This window comes from Giraffa tippelskirchi, chromosome 4 (assembly GCF_054371585.1).
Source record: "Giraffa tippelskirchi isolate mGirTip1 chromosome 4, T2T-mGirTip1v1.2.pri, whole genome shotgun sequence".
NCBI lineage: Eukaryota > Metazoa > Chordata > Mammalia > Artiodactyla > Giraffidae > Giraffa > Giraffa tippelskirchi.
In genome coordinates this window covers 208905263-208920696 of record NC_137278.1, presented here as the reverse complement: position 1 = coordinate 208920696, position 15434 = coordinate 208905263, and the positions used below count along the sequence as shown (strand labels likewise).

Sequence of the window (15434 nt, the reverse complement as noted above, 5' to 3'; positions counted from 1 at the left end):
CCAGCCCCGGGCATTTCTGCCCATTGTGCCCGTGGGAGACCCAGGGGGGTCCTGGCCAGATTAGGGGGTGGGGCGGGCGGGCCACGGGGATTGAGTGTCGCCAGAGCGTCCTGGGCACTGCACGTGTTGTGGGCTCAGGCCCCACGGGGACTTTCCCAGCTGGCTGTGGGTGCCCAGCTGCCCTGGAAAAACACTGACTCGCTCCTGTCCAGAAAGGGGCTGGCACGCCGTGCTCAGAAGGTGCCAGCTCATTGTGCTAGGAGACCAGGACCTGGGCAATGGCTTTGGGGAGCCCCTCGTGGCCTCCCCACTCCCACCTCTTACCCTCTGGTCTGCTGTTTGGAAGTCAGACGCTGTCTTAAAACCAGCTGTTGCCGTGGGCCTGTGAAAACTAGCTCCCCTCTTTTCAGCTTGCTGTCCCTTCCCCGGGTGCTTAAAGCCAAACAGTTGATGCAGCTTCTGTGGGAAACAGTCTGAGGGTTCTTCAAAGAGCAAGACAAATGAGCAGGTGACCCAACAATTCCGCTCCTAGGTACATTCCCTGAAGAATGGAAAGTGAGGACTCAAACTAAACCTGTGCGTATGTGTCCAGAGCGGGGTTATTCCCAAGAGCCAAAAGCTGGAAGCAAACCCAATGTCCGTCAGTGCTGAGCAGATACATGGCGTGTGATCTCGCCATACGGTGGGATATTATTTAACCATGAAAAAGTTGTATCCGTGATACAACGCGGATGAGCCTTGAGCAGGTTGTACTAAGTGGAAAAGGCAGACACAAAAGGGCGTGTGTTGTTTGATTCCGTCTGTATGAAATATCCAGAAGCAGCAGGTCCACAGACACGAAAGCAGAGTCCTGGCTGCCAGGGGGCTTGGGGGGTGACTGCCAAGGGGTAGGGGGTGCTTTCTGGGGTGGTGACAATGCCTTGGAACTTGGTGGCGGTGGTGGTTGATGAACACTGGGAATGTGCTGGAAGCCACAGGACTGTAAACTGGTAGAGTTCCTGCCGTGTGAATTCCACCTCCTTAAACAGTCAGGCTGACGACACCCAAGCGAAGAGAAAGAGCCCAGGAAGGGCCCCGGGTTCCTGCAGGGTGCTGGGGGCCTGACTCAGAGCACTTACAAGAAGCACCGCTCTGAGGACGCCTTATGGCGGTAAAGTGCCTGCCGAGTCCGGCACACGGGCTCAGTTCCTGCCAGCTCCTGTCTCCCCCTCCGCGTGCACCCCGACTTCCAGAAACGAGAATAAAAATAACGACAGTCGGCCCTGTGTGTGCGGCCTGTCTCCCCCATGCTTCTCTGGTCTGAGCCTGTGTGGTGGGAATAGGTGTTTCATACCCCACATCGCGGGTGTGAAAACTGAGGCTCAGAGAGGCAGGCTACACGCGGGCTGCGGCTGGAGTCAGGACCCCGTGGGCTTGGCTCCTGGCCTGGGTGGCCCGCTTAGCAGCCTGCCTGGCTTGGGGCCCCTGGGGGAGAGGGGAACTGGGGGTCTCCGGGTGATGGGGAAGTTGGGGTTTGCTGCTTGGGGGCAGCTGCGGACAGCCCCAAGTTCATGGCCGTCAAGTGCCTGCAGAGTCTGTGTGTCTGATTCTGAGGCTCAGAGAGGTGTGGTTCCTGTGTTCAGAGGACTGTCGATTCGTCGGACTTGTGACTGTGGTCCTTGCGATCCCATTCTTGTAAGTTCGAGGCTGAGGGGACTCGGGTAGGGGGGTGCGTGTGTGTCTTTAAAATAAAGTCTCACGTGGGGGTCAGTGGGGCATGGCCCCTTGAGGGCAGGGATCTGCACTTCTTCCCTGGCGGGCAGAGCATGGCGAGGTCTGGGCTCCCGGAGCGCGTTCGCGCCCGGAGAGGCTGAGCGGGGCGGGCACAGCGGCGTCTCACCTCCTCGGTCCTCTCCCTTCCGCAGAGCACTGTCATCCGTCGTGGCCCTGGGAGCCAACATCATCTGCAACAAGATCCCTGGCCTGGCCCCGCGGCAGCGTGCCATCTGTCAGAGCCGGCCCGATGCCATCATCGTGATCGGGGAGGGGGCGCAGATGGGCATCAACGAGTGCCAGTACCAGTTCCGCTTCGGGCGCTGGAACTGCTCTGCCCTCGGCGAGAAGACCGTCTTCGGGCAAGAGCTCCGAGTAGGTAAGGGCACCTCCGGGCCCATGGGAACCCGCCGTCCGGGCTGTGGGTGCCCAGGAGCCAGGCACGTCCTCGCCCTCGGAAGGCCGGGCTGGCCACTCCCACTCGCTTTTCTGCACCCGCTGGCTGGTTCCTCTGCTTTCTCAGCGTGGCTCTGTGCCTGGCCCTCTGGGGCTTTGCCACCTCTGGGACAGGGTGGGGTGTCGATGGAAGCCTGCCCGTGTGAATGGACGCGGGCCCTCAGTCTGCGGTGTCCTGGGGCGGATGTGAGCGGCAGGCCGGCCGCGGGGTGATGCGGGTGGCAGATAGAGGCCCACACTGCAGATGGGTGGCCGCTGGGCGGTCCTGGGCACTGCAGATGGGTGGCCGCTGGGCGGTCCTGGGCACTGCAGATGGGTGGCCGCTGGGCGGTCCTGGGCATGAGGCTCTGTCTCCCCACTTTGTCTCTGCATCTGTGTCTGGAAATGAGCTAAGGGTCGCAGCTCCTGCGGGGGGTGAGCAGGGGGCTTGGTGGGAAAGGCCCCCAAGATGTGCTGTGTAAATGCCGCCGTGATTCTGAGAGTGGAAGGGATCGTAGGCAGGGGTCAGTGTGAGCAGAGGGTGTGGGACCCCGCAGCGGACACACGGGGCAGGGAGGAGTCCGGCTCGGGGACAGCAGGGCGGGTGGGTGTGCAGGGCAGTCAGGGCGGGGAAGGAGTGGGCCTCCAGGGACACCGCAGTGACGGCCACCACAGCAGTCAGGCACAGTTTCGGGGGGCTGAGCCCCACTACGCTTGCACGTCCATGCATCCTGCTTCCCGTGCACAGGGGCAGGCTCCCTCGCGCCTGCTTTCCGGGGAAGGAGACTGAGGACTAAAGGGAGAAGCACGTGCGGCTTGCAGAGTCCGACCTGATCTGGAGCCGCTGTGTGACCTTTGGCCTTGCGCTCGAGGCTTCGAGCCTCAGTTTCCTCATCTGTCTGGGTCCCCCTCCCAGGGCCTCTCCCAGGGCCTGCCTGCGTGCAGGCTAAGTCGCCTCAGTCGTGTCTGACGCTTTGCGACCCCATGGGCTGTAGCCCTCCAGGCTCCTCTGTCCATGGGATTCTCCAGGCATGAGTACTGGAGTGGGTCGCCATGCCCTCCTCCAGGGGATCTTCCCGACCCAGGAATCGAACCCAGGTCTCCCACACTGCAGGCAGATTCTTTACCGTCTGAGCCACCAGGGAAGCCCATGAATACTGGAGTGGGTAGCCTATCCCTTCTCCAGGGGATCTTCCCGACCCGGGGATCGCACCCATAAAGTCTCCCGCGTCTCTTACATCTCCTGCATTGGCAGATGGGTTCTTTCCCACTAGTGCCACCTGGGTAGCCGTAGGTACTTAATAGACAGCTGCTGCACGAGTGAGGGTGGGGGTGGCAAGCCGGCCTGCCCCCTCCAGGCTGTCGTAGTGTCAGAGGGCTGGGAGTGAGGACAGGGCGCAGTGCCCGGCACGCTGTGACCCCAGGCCCCAGCTGCAGGCACAGGGTGGGCCTCCAAACGTGTGCACACCGCAGGTTCCCTCCGCAGGTCCCTCCCGAGGAGCCCAGGCCTGCCTGCTGAGCGGAGCCCCAGCCGCCGGGACCCAGGCCAGCGCTGAGCTCTTGGGGCTCGGAACGCCTGCGTGGGGCTGGGGGAGGCGCAGGGGAAGCCCCTGGGGGCCCCTCTGCGGTGAGCAGCCTGTGGGTGGCACCTGGCAGCGCCAGGAGGGTGGGACCGCCCCCCCCGAGGGCCCCACCACCCAGGAGTGGCTTCCCCTCTCCAGGTGCCGGGGGAGGGCGGGGCTGCCTCTGCACCCGCCGCGGTTGGCAGGGCGTGGGCACTGGTGCTCACTTCCTGCCAGGTGCCCACTCAGATGCCTGGCACCCCCTCCCCTGAGACCCTGGGGCCACTCGGGGAAGCTGGGTTCAGATCCCCCCCTTCTGATAGCCCTGTCTGCCTCCCTGGGCACAGGGAACCTTGGTGGACGTGGTCCATGGCCTGAAGAGAGGTAGGAGCTTGCCCTCTACTTAGGACCTTGAGACACAGGCGGCGAGGGGGAGCTGGCCACTCTCCACCTCTCCTCTGGGTCACGGCCTGGGAGGGGAAGTTCACCAAGTGTACCCAGGAAATGCCGGGCTCCGATGCACCCTACAAAGCCCACAGGAGTGGTGTTGGCCCCCAACCCCTGCCAGGTATTGGGCTGTCCCCTCAACAGGGGACCCAGATCACTTTTCCTGAAAGCATCCCCTGGTGCTTACATGGCTCTTGGCTAACAGCTCCCAGCTGCTCCTTCTTGGAGACCAGCCCTCTGCCCACGGAGAGAGGCGCCTACCGCCAAGGACGGGTCTATGCGGGTAGGGCGGCTCTGCCTGCGACCTTCTCCATGCCCTGAGCTCTTCTGAGATCAGGCCTCTCCTGCTCTGCTTCACCCGTTTCGCTCTCAGGAGCAGTTCAGAGGCAGACTTTAGGCAGAGATGTCCACCCACCATCCGCGTCCCTCATTTTCCCCACTCCTGTCATCCCCGTGCGTGCTCAGCCACTCAGTCGTGTCCGGCGTTTTGCAATAGCCCGCCAGGCTCCTCCATCCGTGGGGATTCTCCAGGTGAGAATCCTAGAGTGGGTTGCCATGCCCTCCTCCAGGGGATCTTTCCCACCCAGGGATTGAACCCACCTCTCCTCTGCCTCCTGCCTTGGCAGGCAGATTCTTTACCACTGCGCCACGTGGGATGCCCCCTGGGGCCCTCTGCCAGGCCATTCATTACCTTCGTGTGGCCAACCGACCCTCTTCCTTGGCTGGCCTCAGCTCCCATGGGCTTCCTCTTGCTTCTCCGGCTGCTCCTTCCCAGCCCCGCCCCAGGCAGCTCTTCCCCAGGGTCAAAACCAGCAAGTCCCCCGCCCCCCTGCCGTGGACCGCTAGGTAAGGCTGACCGTGGGCGCCTCCGGCTGAACGCTCAGCATCCTGCCTCTGAAAGCTCCATCCTCACCCAGCCTCCCCTGCTGGCCTGACTGCCCGGTCGTCTCGGCAGTAACCGTCTCTACCCCAGGTCTGCCTCTCAGCTCTCCACTGGCTGCGTCAGTTCCTCCCTCTGCCTCCTACTTACCCAGCCTTGTCACTCCCTTCCTCCGAAACCTGAAGTAGCTCCCTACTGCCCAGGATGGAGGTAGCTTCTTAGCGTGGAGTCTGAGTAGCGCCTGCCATACCTCACGCCTGCCTCCCTCTATCCCTTCTTGAAAGCCGACCTCCAGCCTTCGCTGCCTGCCTTCCCTTCCCCAAGCCGGCCGGGCCCCTTCCCTCCTCTGGGACTTTGCTCCTGCCGTTTCTCACCCTGGGAGGCCCTCCGCCTCCGCTCTGCTTGCACGTGTCTGGCCAGGGAGGGCCTTTGCCCACCCATCCCCGGCTCTTCCTGTCCACAGCCAGGCCGAGGTCACGTCCAGGAGCTTCATCCTCCCGGGGTTGCTCAGCTCCTGCCCTGAGGCCCCCCTGCACTCTGCCCCCAGTGGGGGGGCTTCCTCTCACCAGACTGACTCCCGACCGGGGCCTGGAGCCCTCCCCGGCTCCTTGCTGACCTCTGAGGAAGGCCCAGCCCTCAACCAGGGGGGCTCTGGCCGCAGGCCGAGCCAGGCTGAGCCCTGGGCCAGCAGAGTCCCGCCGGGTGCTGCGATGGTGGTCCGAGTTGGCACCCTGCTCCTGCCAGGGCTCAGCTGCTGGGAGTCACGAGCAGGAAGTGAGGCCAGCCCGTGTCAGAAGCACGCGGATGCCCCGGGCACGGGATCGGAGCCCGGCTCTGGGCGGGCAGGCAGGCACTCGAGCGGTGCCAATTAATGATTGGCCCTGCGAGGGGCGGATGGCCTGGGTGGGTGAGACAGGCCCCCTTCAGGTCCTACCCCTGACCTTGGGCCATGCCCAGATCTTGAGAGCTGCAGGGAGACCCTTTAAAGGTACTATTCAACCTTGTCCAAGTTCCAACCCCTTTTCCAGATCCTGGTGCTGTGGCTTGTATGCTTCCTGGGACGAGGGGCTTACTACTTCGGGTGAAATTGACGTCTCTCATGATGACCCCGTACCAGCTTTGACCTGGGGCCCTCTGGGTGTCAGTCAGTGTGCTGGCTCTTTCCTGCGAGGAGCTGAGGCCCACCCTTGCCCACCCTCCACCAATGCGGTCTCCCCTCATGCCTGGCAGCCTCCACCCTCTGGATCCCGAGCCCACCCAGGCTTATTTCCTCATCGCTAGAATGAGGCTGGCCCACCCTGGCCCCTTCAACCCATCTCTCCATTACCTGGAAATGTGCTTGTGGGGGTGGGGTGTGGGGTAAGGATGGGGGATATGTGAGAGTCTCTGGGGTGAACCTCGTATTCCAGGGACACCTGTTAGCGACTCAGGGCACCCAGGGTCCCTGACTGAGCAGGGCGTTTCTAACAGGCGCCATGATGGAGTCAGGGGTCTCGTGGAGGGCTTCCTTGAGGGGGTGAGCGTTCGTGGGGACCAGTGACTATCAGAGTGACCCAGATCAGCACGAAGCTGAGGGCAGGGAAGGGGGCCCCGGGTGGAGGGAGCGCCAGGAGTCAAAGCCCAGAGGCCAGACGTGGGTGGTATTTTTCCAGGAACTGCGGGAACATCAGAGCAAACCAGAAGATGGGGAGACCCGAGGCTGCCCAGGAGGGGTCAGGGCTGGAGGGTGTCCGCAGCGTGAGTGCCGTGAAGGCCAGGAAGGCACAGATGGGTCTGAGCAGGAGCACGGTCCCTGCTGCCACTGCCCTGCCCCCTGCTGTGCCCGGTGCCCCTGGAGACCCACTGGCACGGGACATGGGGGCTGCGGCTGCACGCACTCAGCCCCCGCCCGCACCCTGAGCTTCATGGAACACTGAGTCCCGCCCATCACATGCTGCTCGGACATGACCAGGCATAGGGGCTGCCCCTAATCCCGCCTCACATGGGGCCCGTTTGCTCTGTGGGTGAGATAGGCTTTGGGAGCAGGCCCTCTGCCTGCTGGCCGCCTGCAGCGGGGGCTCAGCAAAGGCCGTCAGTTTCTGAACAGTCCAAGGGAACAGAGAGACCTCCCTCCACGCGTCCAAGAGGGGACGGTCTGGGGACTTCCCCACTGGGCCTTGGAGGAGGTAGGGCAACTCCACAGCCCTGTACCCCTCCTCGTGCCTGGACCCCTGCCCGGGGCCTCACAGCCCAGGCTCAGGGAGGTCCCACCTGAGCCCCCAGGAGGGACCAGGGCTCAAGGGCTGGCCTGTCCCCTCTGGGGACACAGGCCACTGCAGGCAGGGGAGCCACTTGAAATTATGGTCCGTGCAAACCTCGATGTGCCGTAAGTGTAAGATACACAACAGATTTCAAAGATGTCAAAAGAAAAAAGCAAGTAAAATGTCTCTTTCATGATCTTTACATTAAGGCCTTGAAATGGTAATATTCAGGCTTCTCTGGTAGCTCAGTTGGTAAAGACTCCGCCTGCAATGCAGGCCTTGGTTCAATTCCTGGGTCAGGAAGATCCGCTGGAGAAGGGATAGGGCTAGGCTACCCACTCCGGTATTCCTGGGCTTCCCTGGTGGCTCAGCTGGTAAAGAATCTGCCTGCAATGCGGGAGACCTGGGAGATCTTTACATTAAGATGTTGAAATGGTAATATTTGGATATATGGGCTAAATAAAATATGTTACCAAATTTAAGTTCACCTGCTGATCTTCTCTTGTCTTTATGTGGCTGCTAGAGAATTTTAAATGACCCTGTGTCTCATATTTGGGACTTCTGTTTCTTAGAGGGGTCAGGAGCTGCCCTGAGTCACCCTGGTCAGGGGCAGAGTGGACATTTGAACCCAGATCTGACTGTCTCCTCCCAGGACACCGTCCTCCAGCTCGGCCGAGGGCAGAGGGTCACTGCTGTCTGCTTCCTGGGGCAGCAGGTGGGTGTGAGGGTGGCTCCCTCCAGCAGCCCCTGACGGCTCAGCCTGCAGGCACTGAGTTCCTGCTGTATGTCAGGCCTGGGGCAGGGCACTGGTGGTGGCGTGAAGGCCACCCGGTGCTGCTCTTGGAGCCTTGCACCCGCGACGCCGCGGGCGAGCCGATGGGGCTGGGAGGCCCAGCTGGGCCCTGGCCTTGAACCCGCATGCCCTCTCAGGGAGGCGCATCTTTGTTCTGTCTGTCTGGTCACTCCCTACCCCACCCCCCATCCCGGGGGCCCAGCCCGAGGCAGCAGAACCGACCTTTTCAAGGCTCGAGGCTCGGGATCCAGGCCCCCAGGAGACTAGGGACAGCCAGGGCCTCCAATGTCAGAGTCAGGAAGACTTCCCTGAGGGCGGCGCCCCTACTGGTTCACTCCTGGTTCAGGACGGAGGAGGCTTGTGGTCACTCTGGGGGCCTTGGCTCTGCGCCCTTCATCGGAAGGCCCCTAGCTCCCAGGAGCAGCGGCTCCTGAGGTGAGCAGGCTCTGGACCGTCCAGCGGTGACCAGCTGGGGGCTTGGGCTGGCCGATCCCTCCATGTGGCCCCTCAAGGCCCGCCTGGCACTCATCCAGGGTGGGAATTTTCCAGCCTCGGCTGGCAGAGCCCGGACAGACAGGACAGGCTGTGGGTGGAGAGAGGGCACTGCTGGAAATACAGAGCAGACTGGGCCAGCTGCCCGCGTCCCACTGGGTGACCCTGGGCACAGCCTCACATTCTCTGGGCCCCCTTCTGCCCACCCGCACCGGGGCCGAGGCCGGTCCTATCCCCCAGGACTTGGGATAGTGTCTCCCCAGAATAGGGACAGGAAGTTCCCTCGGCGCCCACCCTGGGGTTCTGCCCAAGGATCCACGGACAAGAAGTCCAGGCCTTTGGGCTCTTGACCACCGCGCGGACACAGGTCACAGCATGGGCAGGCCTCCACCCTCGGCCTCCTGGGGCAAACCTGGCCCAGACCTCAGCCTGTCTCCCCGTGGGCCCCTCCCACCGCAGCGGGGGCACCATCCCTCCCAAGGCCGCTACGGCCAGGCCCTCACGCAAATGCCACTGGTTCCTGGTTCCATTGTCCACACAGCACAGACGGAGGCCCCTGGAAGCCTAACCTGCCCGAGGTCACACACTGGTAAGAAATAGTCATCTGAACCCACAGTGCAGCCCTGTGTCCAGCAAGGGTCCAGGTGCCCGGTTGGGGGGGTGGGCAGGGGGCAACTGCAGCATGTGGGGAAGGGGCTCTGGTCACACCGAGTTCCCTCTCTCAGGCATCCGCTGATTTTGCTGCAAGGCCTGACGAAGCGGGGAGCGTCTCCAGGGCAGGCTGCCCGGGGCTGACCTCCTTCAGGAGAGGGGCTGCCCGACGGAAGCTGGAGTTCCAGGAGACTCCTTGCCAGCCCTCCCAGAGCCCTGGGCAGGATGGGAGCCCCTGGAAGGCCGACCCGGCTGGGGCCGCAGATCCCCGGGCCCTGCCCGTGCTCGGCTCCGCAGGAAAGCCGCTGCGGGTTCGAGGGCCCCGCTAGGTCAGAACAAAGGCCTCGGGCGCGGGTGTGCCGGCGTGTCCGGACCTGGCACGGCTGTTTCCAGCCTTGTGTTTATGACAACGGCGGGGAAGAGCTTAGCGCGGAGACACTGACTCAGCCAGGAGCAAGCGGGGTGGGGGCTGGGTGGGGCCTCGGGGGGGTGCAGCGAGGGACAGAGGGATGGAGATACAGACAGGGGGGCAGAGACCGGCAGAGCCACCCGGCAAGAGGGACCCGGAGAGGGCAACACACACAACCACACACACGCATGCGCGTGCACGCACAGCACAGAGGCAGGCCTGCGCCCACCCGCTCGCCCACCCCGGCCCAGGGTCCAGGCGGCTCTGAGATGGGTGATAAAAGCAGCCACGTGTGCTGAGCACTTCCGGAGCCCTCACTGCACTGCCTGCACCCCGACAGGTGGGGAGGGGGGTACAGAAACAGGCAATGGGAGCAAGAGAGCCTCTCTGCCATCACCCAGGGGGTCCAGGCCGGGCCCCCTTTCCCAGAACCCTGGGTCGGGCTGGCAGGCAGCCTGGTGGGGTAGGGGCTCTGGGCTCCTGAGCCTTTGGGTGCACAAACGGGGCTCCAGGGCCCGGTGGCCTTGAGGCCCCTGTGGGCTCGCCTGTCCCTGCCTCCTGCCTCATCCCACGTGTACTGAGACAGAGCGCAGGCAGGGGGCACCTGCCCAGGTCCGGTGACTGGGCCAAGGCTGGGGCCCAGGGGCCAGGCTGGGGCGTGGCAGCTCTGGGGGGCACACGGGCACTGCACCTACCCTGCTGGGGGACCCCAGGAGCTGCTGGTGCAGCTGAGTGTCTTCTGGCCTCGGTCTCTCCACCTACACTGCGGGTAGGGGCGGTGTTCTCCCCACCTCCGAAGCTCGTGGGAGGCTGAGGCCCAGATTGGGTGGGGGTCTCAGAGGATCGGGGGAGCCCACCAGCTGGCAGTGTCCCGCTGGCTGGGCCTGGAGGGCCCTGGGGAGCCCACCCTGGCCCACGTGCCTACCCTACTTCAGCCCTGGCAGCCTCACTTGGACCTCAAGTTCAAGTCTGGCAAAGGCTCCTGCTAAGGAGGTTTGGAATCCACTGCACTGGGCCCCACCCCTGTGTTACATGGGCAAACAGACTTGGGGGAGTGAAGGACCTTGCCTGGGCCACCCAGGAGCCCCAGGGCCATCTGGACGGGCTGCGGGTCTCCCGGGCAGGGCGTGAGTGCTCGGCTGCCCCCTGCACACCCCATACTACCTGTGACCAAGGCAGCGCCTTGATTTCCCCCAGCCTGGACCTCTCCACGCCTCTCATGGTGACAGCCCTACCAGCTGCCCATTCCTTTTGGACATGTCTTTCCCCAAACCTCCTCACCCAGTCCCCCGGCTGGTCCCATCGACTCCACTTTCAGACTGTATCCCAAGCCTGGCTACTCACCTCCTCCACCTGGCAGGCCATCAGCATTTCTTACCCAGACTCTTCCACAGCCTCCCCATGGATCTCCCCACTTCCACCTCACTCCTGCCATCTGCAGAGGGTCCTTTCCAATGTCCGTCACAGCAGCACCTTCCAGGAGCTCTTCATCTCCTTAGAATAAAATGTAAACTCCTCCCCATGGGCTCCCAGAGTCGACACGTTATGGCTGTCTCTCCTGCATCAAACCACACACCCCCAGATCTTTCTTTCCTCGGGGCCTTAGCATTGCTGTTCCCTCTGCCTGAACACTGTTCCTTGTGCCTTTGCACGACTCACTTCTCTTGTGGTTCAGGACTTACCTTCGGTATCCTTGTTTATTTACTATTTTGGCTGTGCAGGTCTTGGTTGCAGCACACCGGATCTTCATCGCGGCGTGTACGGTCTTTTTAGTTGTGGCACGTGGGACCTAGTTCCCTGACCAGGAATCGAACCTGGGCCCCCTGCATTGGGAATGCAGAGTCTTAGTCACTGGACCACCAGGGAAGTCCCTTCAGCCTCCTTCCTGAGAGGGGCCTGCACTGGCCACCCTCCACCCAAGTGCCTCCCTACAACCACCCTGTCCGGCTGACCCCTCCGTGGTTCTGACCAAGGCTGTCTGCCTGCACTCCCTGTGAACCCCTTCCCAGCCCATTAGTAACCTGGGCTGTGATGCGCCAGTCTTGTCCTGCTGTCTGGTGGCCTTGGGCTTGGGGATGGATAGGGGCTCCAGTCCGTGGGGTTGGTGAGGAGGGCGGACTGTGCTTGGTGCCAGGGAGACATATGGATGGAAAATGCAGGGACATGAGGGCAGGAGGGGTGAGACGGAGTAGGGTGCCTAGGTCCCAGGTCTGCTCAGAGAGGTGGGAGACAGACCATGTGGCTTCTCCATTCTGGTGGATGGAGAGTGGTCCGAGTGTGGATTCTGGGGTCCTGGGCCGGATCCCAGCTCTGTGGTCAGCCTGCCTGCAGTGTGACCTCGGGCCAGTCTGCTGCCTCCTCTGAGCTAAGCACCCTCACTGTGAGGTGGGACCCCAGGAAGGCTTAAATCGACTAGGCCGAGTTGTGTGCAGTTCCCCGAAACCATCAGCAGCTGTAGGGATCGTTGTTTGTTTTTGGTTGGGGGGAGTTTTTTTGCTGTATTTTTTAAAATATTTATTTTATTTGACTGCGTTGGTGCAGCACGTAGGGTCTTTGATCTTCCTTGCAGCATGAGGGATCACTTTTGGTTGTGGGATCTAGTTCCCTGACCAGGGATCGAACCTGGGCCCCCTGCATTGGGAGTGTGGTGTCTTAGCCACCGGACCAGCGGGGAAGTCCCTGCTGTGTTTGTATAACAGCTATAACAGTACAACCCATGCATTTAAAGTGTACAACTCAGTGGTTTGAGTGTAGTCATAGGTTGTGCAACCATCACCATAGTCAATTCTAGAACATTTTCATGACTCCAAAGAGAGACGCTGTACCCCTCAGCGATCACCCTTCAGTCCCCCTCGCTCTTGGCAACACTTGTCTGCTTTCTGTACCTATGGACTCACCTGCTCTGGGCGTTGCACATTAGTGGAATCATACGATAGGTGGCCTTTTGTGTCTGGCATCTTTGAGCGTCATGTCTTCAAGGTTCATCCACGTCGTAACCTATGTCAGGACTTTGTGCCTGTATGTGTCTGAAGTGTCCTGTTGTATTGAGGGACTGCGTTTTCTTTATCCATCCCTCCGTTGATGGATATTTGGGTTGTTTCCACCTCTGGCTGTTGAGAATCACACTGCCACGAGTATTCACAGACAAGCTGTTGCGTGGACGCATGTTCGTTTCTCTTGGGTACATACTAGGGAGGGGTTGCTGGGTTACAGAGTAACTCTGCATTTAACATTTTGAGGAACCGCCAGACCGTTTGCATGATGAACGCACCATTTTCCATTCCCACCAGCAGTGCATGAAGGTCCTGGTTTCATCAGCACTTGTTAGTGTTTTTATTTTAGCCCTTCTAGTGGGTGTGACAGAGGATGAGATGGTTGGATGGCATCACTGATTCAATGGACATGAACTTGGGCAAACTCCAGGAGACGGTGAGGGACAGGGAAGCCTGGTGTGCTGCGGTCCACAGGGTCACAAAGAGTCAGACATGACTTGGCCATTGAACAACAACAGCAAAGTGGGAGTGACATGCTCTCATCTTGGCTTTGGTCTGCACTTCTTGATGGCTAATGATGTCGAGCATCTTTTTATGGGCTTAATGGTCATTTTTATACCTTCTTTGGAGAACAGTCCATTCAGATCCTTTGCATGTTTTTAACTGGGTTGTTAGCCTTTTTATTACTGAATTAGGAAATACTGTGTTTTTTCAAAGCAGGGGAAGTACAGGTTGGCAGAGAGGTAGGGTTTGACAGAACTGAGCTGTTGGCCACAAGCACAGGCACACATTTGCTCACGCTCATGGGAATTGCATTTGTGCACATGTAAGTCCAGGCATACACCCAGGACACATGTGTGAGGACACAGGCAGTGGTACACAGGATGCCCAAACCTGTGTACACCACGGAGAGTCCATGTGTGGTGTGTGATACACGTGTGGACATGAAGCGCAGGTCAGTGACCCTGCGTGTGCTGGGCCAGGCCTGCCCCTGGGACCACACATGGGTCCTCTGACACGGGGACTCATTTGTATCAGAGCAATTATCCTTATTATCCTTATTTTGCAAAGCGGGAACACTGAGATAGACAAAGGCCCCTTGGTTGGTCCAAGGATACCCAACTGGTCAGTTTTAGGGTCTAGACTTGAACTCGAGGGCTCTGACTCTGAGGCCCCTGTCGGGGACCTTTGACTTTGACCTCACCTCAGTTATTTCGGAATGTCAGGTCTGGGTTCCCCCACTTCCTGAGCCGCTGTGTGACTTTGGGCAGCATGCTGCCTCTCTCTGGGCATCAGATTCCTTGTGGGGTAGCACCGGATGGCCCCCCAGGCCCTCCCAGCACCCCTTCTCGGAGGGAACAAGCGCCTTTCTCACCTTCCCTCCCCAGGCCCGCAGTTAGTCAGGCCATCATGAGCTCAGTTAGCGCTGGTTGTGGCTTTCTGAAGATAGCGTGCCAGGCCCCTCGGGATACGAGGAAGTAGGACGTGGCTTTGAGTGGACTGTGAGGTAGGTGTGTGTGCCTGGGGCCTGGGGAGGGCAGGCAAGGGAGCTCTGCTCTGGGAGGGCGAGGGGAGCTGTGTTCTGCCCAGGCCCGCGCGTTACCCTGGAGCCACATTTGTCCCCCTCAGAGTGCGCGTGTCTGCTGGCACTCAGTCATGTCTGACTCTTTGTGACCCCATGGACTGTAGCCCGCCAGACCCCTCTGTGCATGGGATTCTCCAGGCGTGAATACTGGAGTGGGCTGCCATTTTCTCCTCCAGGGTATATTCCCGACCCAGGGATCAATCCTGTGTCTCCTGCACTGCAGGCAGATTCTTTACCACTGAGCCACCTGGGAAGCCCATCCCCTGCAGTAACTGCTCACAAATCACTGCCTGGTCCCCAGGGTCCTCCTTGAGGTCAGGGTGAGGGGATGGCAGGGTGGGCGAGGCCCTGATGATCTGGGAAGACCCTCTTTCCCTGGATGTCAGGTCTGGCTGGCATGCAGTAGCCGGGGTGGGGGGTGGGTCTTTGCTCGGTGGCGGAGTGGGGGGGTTAAGTTTGAGTAACCAATAGGAAAGAGAGAGCAGGGCTGGATGGCCCCTGGGTGGCCAGCGCCTTGGTTTGCCTATGGGGCAGTGGTCTCTGAGGGTCAGCTGTTCTGGATTCATCTAGAATATGTGTGGAGGGGGCAGCTGGTCAGGCTGCCTGGGAGGAGGCTGTGGATAGCACAGAGAGGTGCCCAGCCCGTCCTGGGAGCCCTGCCCTGGCCTGCTCAACATTTGGTGACCATGAGGGCAATGCCTGTTTATACTGTTCGCTCTTCGAGCTCTCCTGGGACCGGGGTGGGGGGGGTTGGTAAATGACAACACAGGCTCAGAGTGTTTGTGACTTGCCTGGGGCTGCACAGCAGGTGTGAGATTACAAGTCCAGGGCTTTCCTGCCTGCTCCTCCCCGCGTCTGCCCTAACCTCCCTCTCTTCTTTCCTGAAACCTTAGGCTGGGGGCCCTGCGTGGCTCACAGAGCCCACCTTGACTTCCCGAGTGCCAGACAGACTGCCAGACCTGCTGCTGGCTCTGGGGTCTGTGGATGCAGATCCGTCTGGGATGGGCTCCGGATCCCAAGCGGGGCCCCTGGGCTCCCAAGAGCAAAGAGTGCCCCCCCAGGACAGCTGCTGGCCCCACACAGACTGTCCCTGCTGCCTCCACCCAGCTCCCCACCCCCATCACTGGCTGCATCTGGAGCAGCCACTGTGCTCACGTGTCCGTCGCTGCGGCTGCCTGAGCAAATCACTTCCCGC

General features: G+C 61.1%; 1 protein-coding gene and 1 non-coding gene across 3 annotated transcripts in view; one reads left to right on the top strand and one right to left on the bottom strand.

Annotated features, from left to right (window-relative positions):
- WNT7B (Wnt family member 7B) overlaps window positions 1-15434 on the top strand; it is a 50524-nt gene that overhangs the window by 25187 nt on the left and 9903 nt on the right. For both annotated transcript variants that reach the window (XM_081594948.1, XM_081594947.1), the window contains exon 2: window positions 1905-2131. In XM_081594948.1, the coding sequence (XP_081451074.1) occupies window positions 1905-2131 (227 nt within the window). The remainder of the gene's footprint in view (window positions 1-1904; window positions 2132-15434) is intronic.
- On the bottom strand, window positions 11455-11527 carry TRNAG-CCC (transfer RNA glycine (anticodon CCC)). Its single transcript has one exon. It is a non-coding gene; the product is annotated as a tRNA-Gly (tRNA).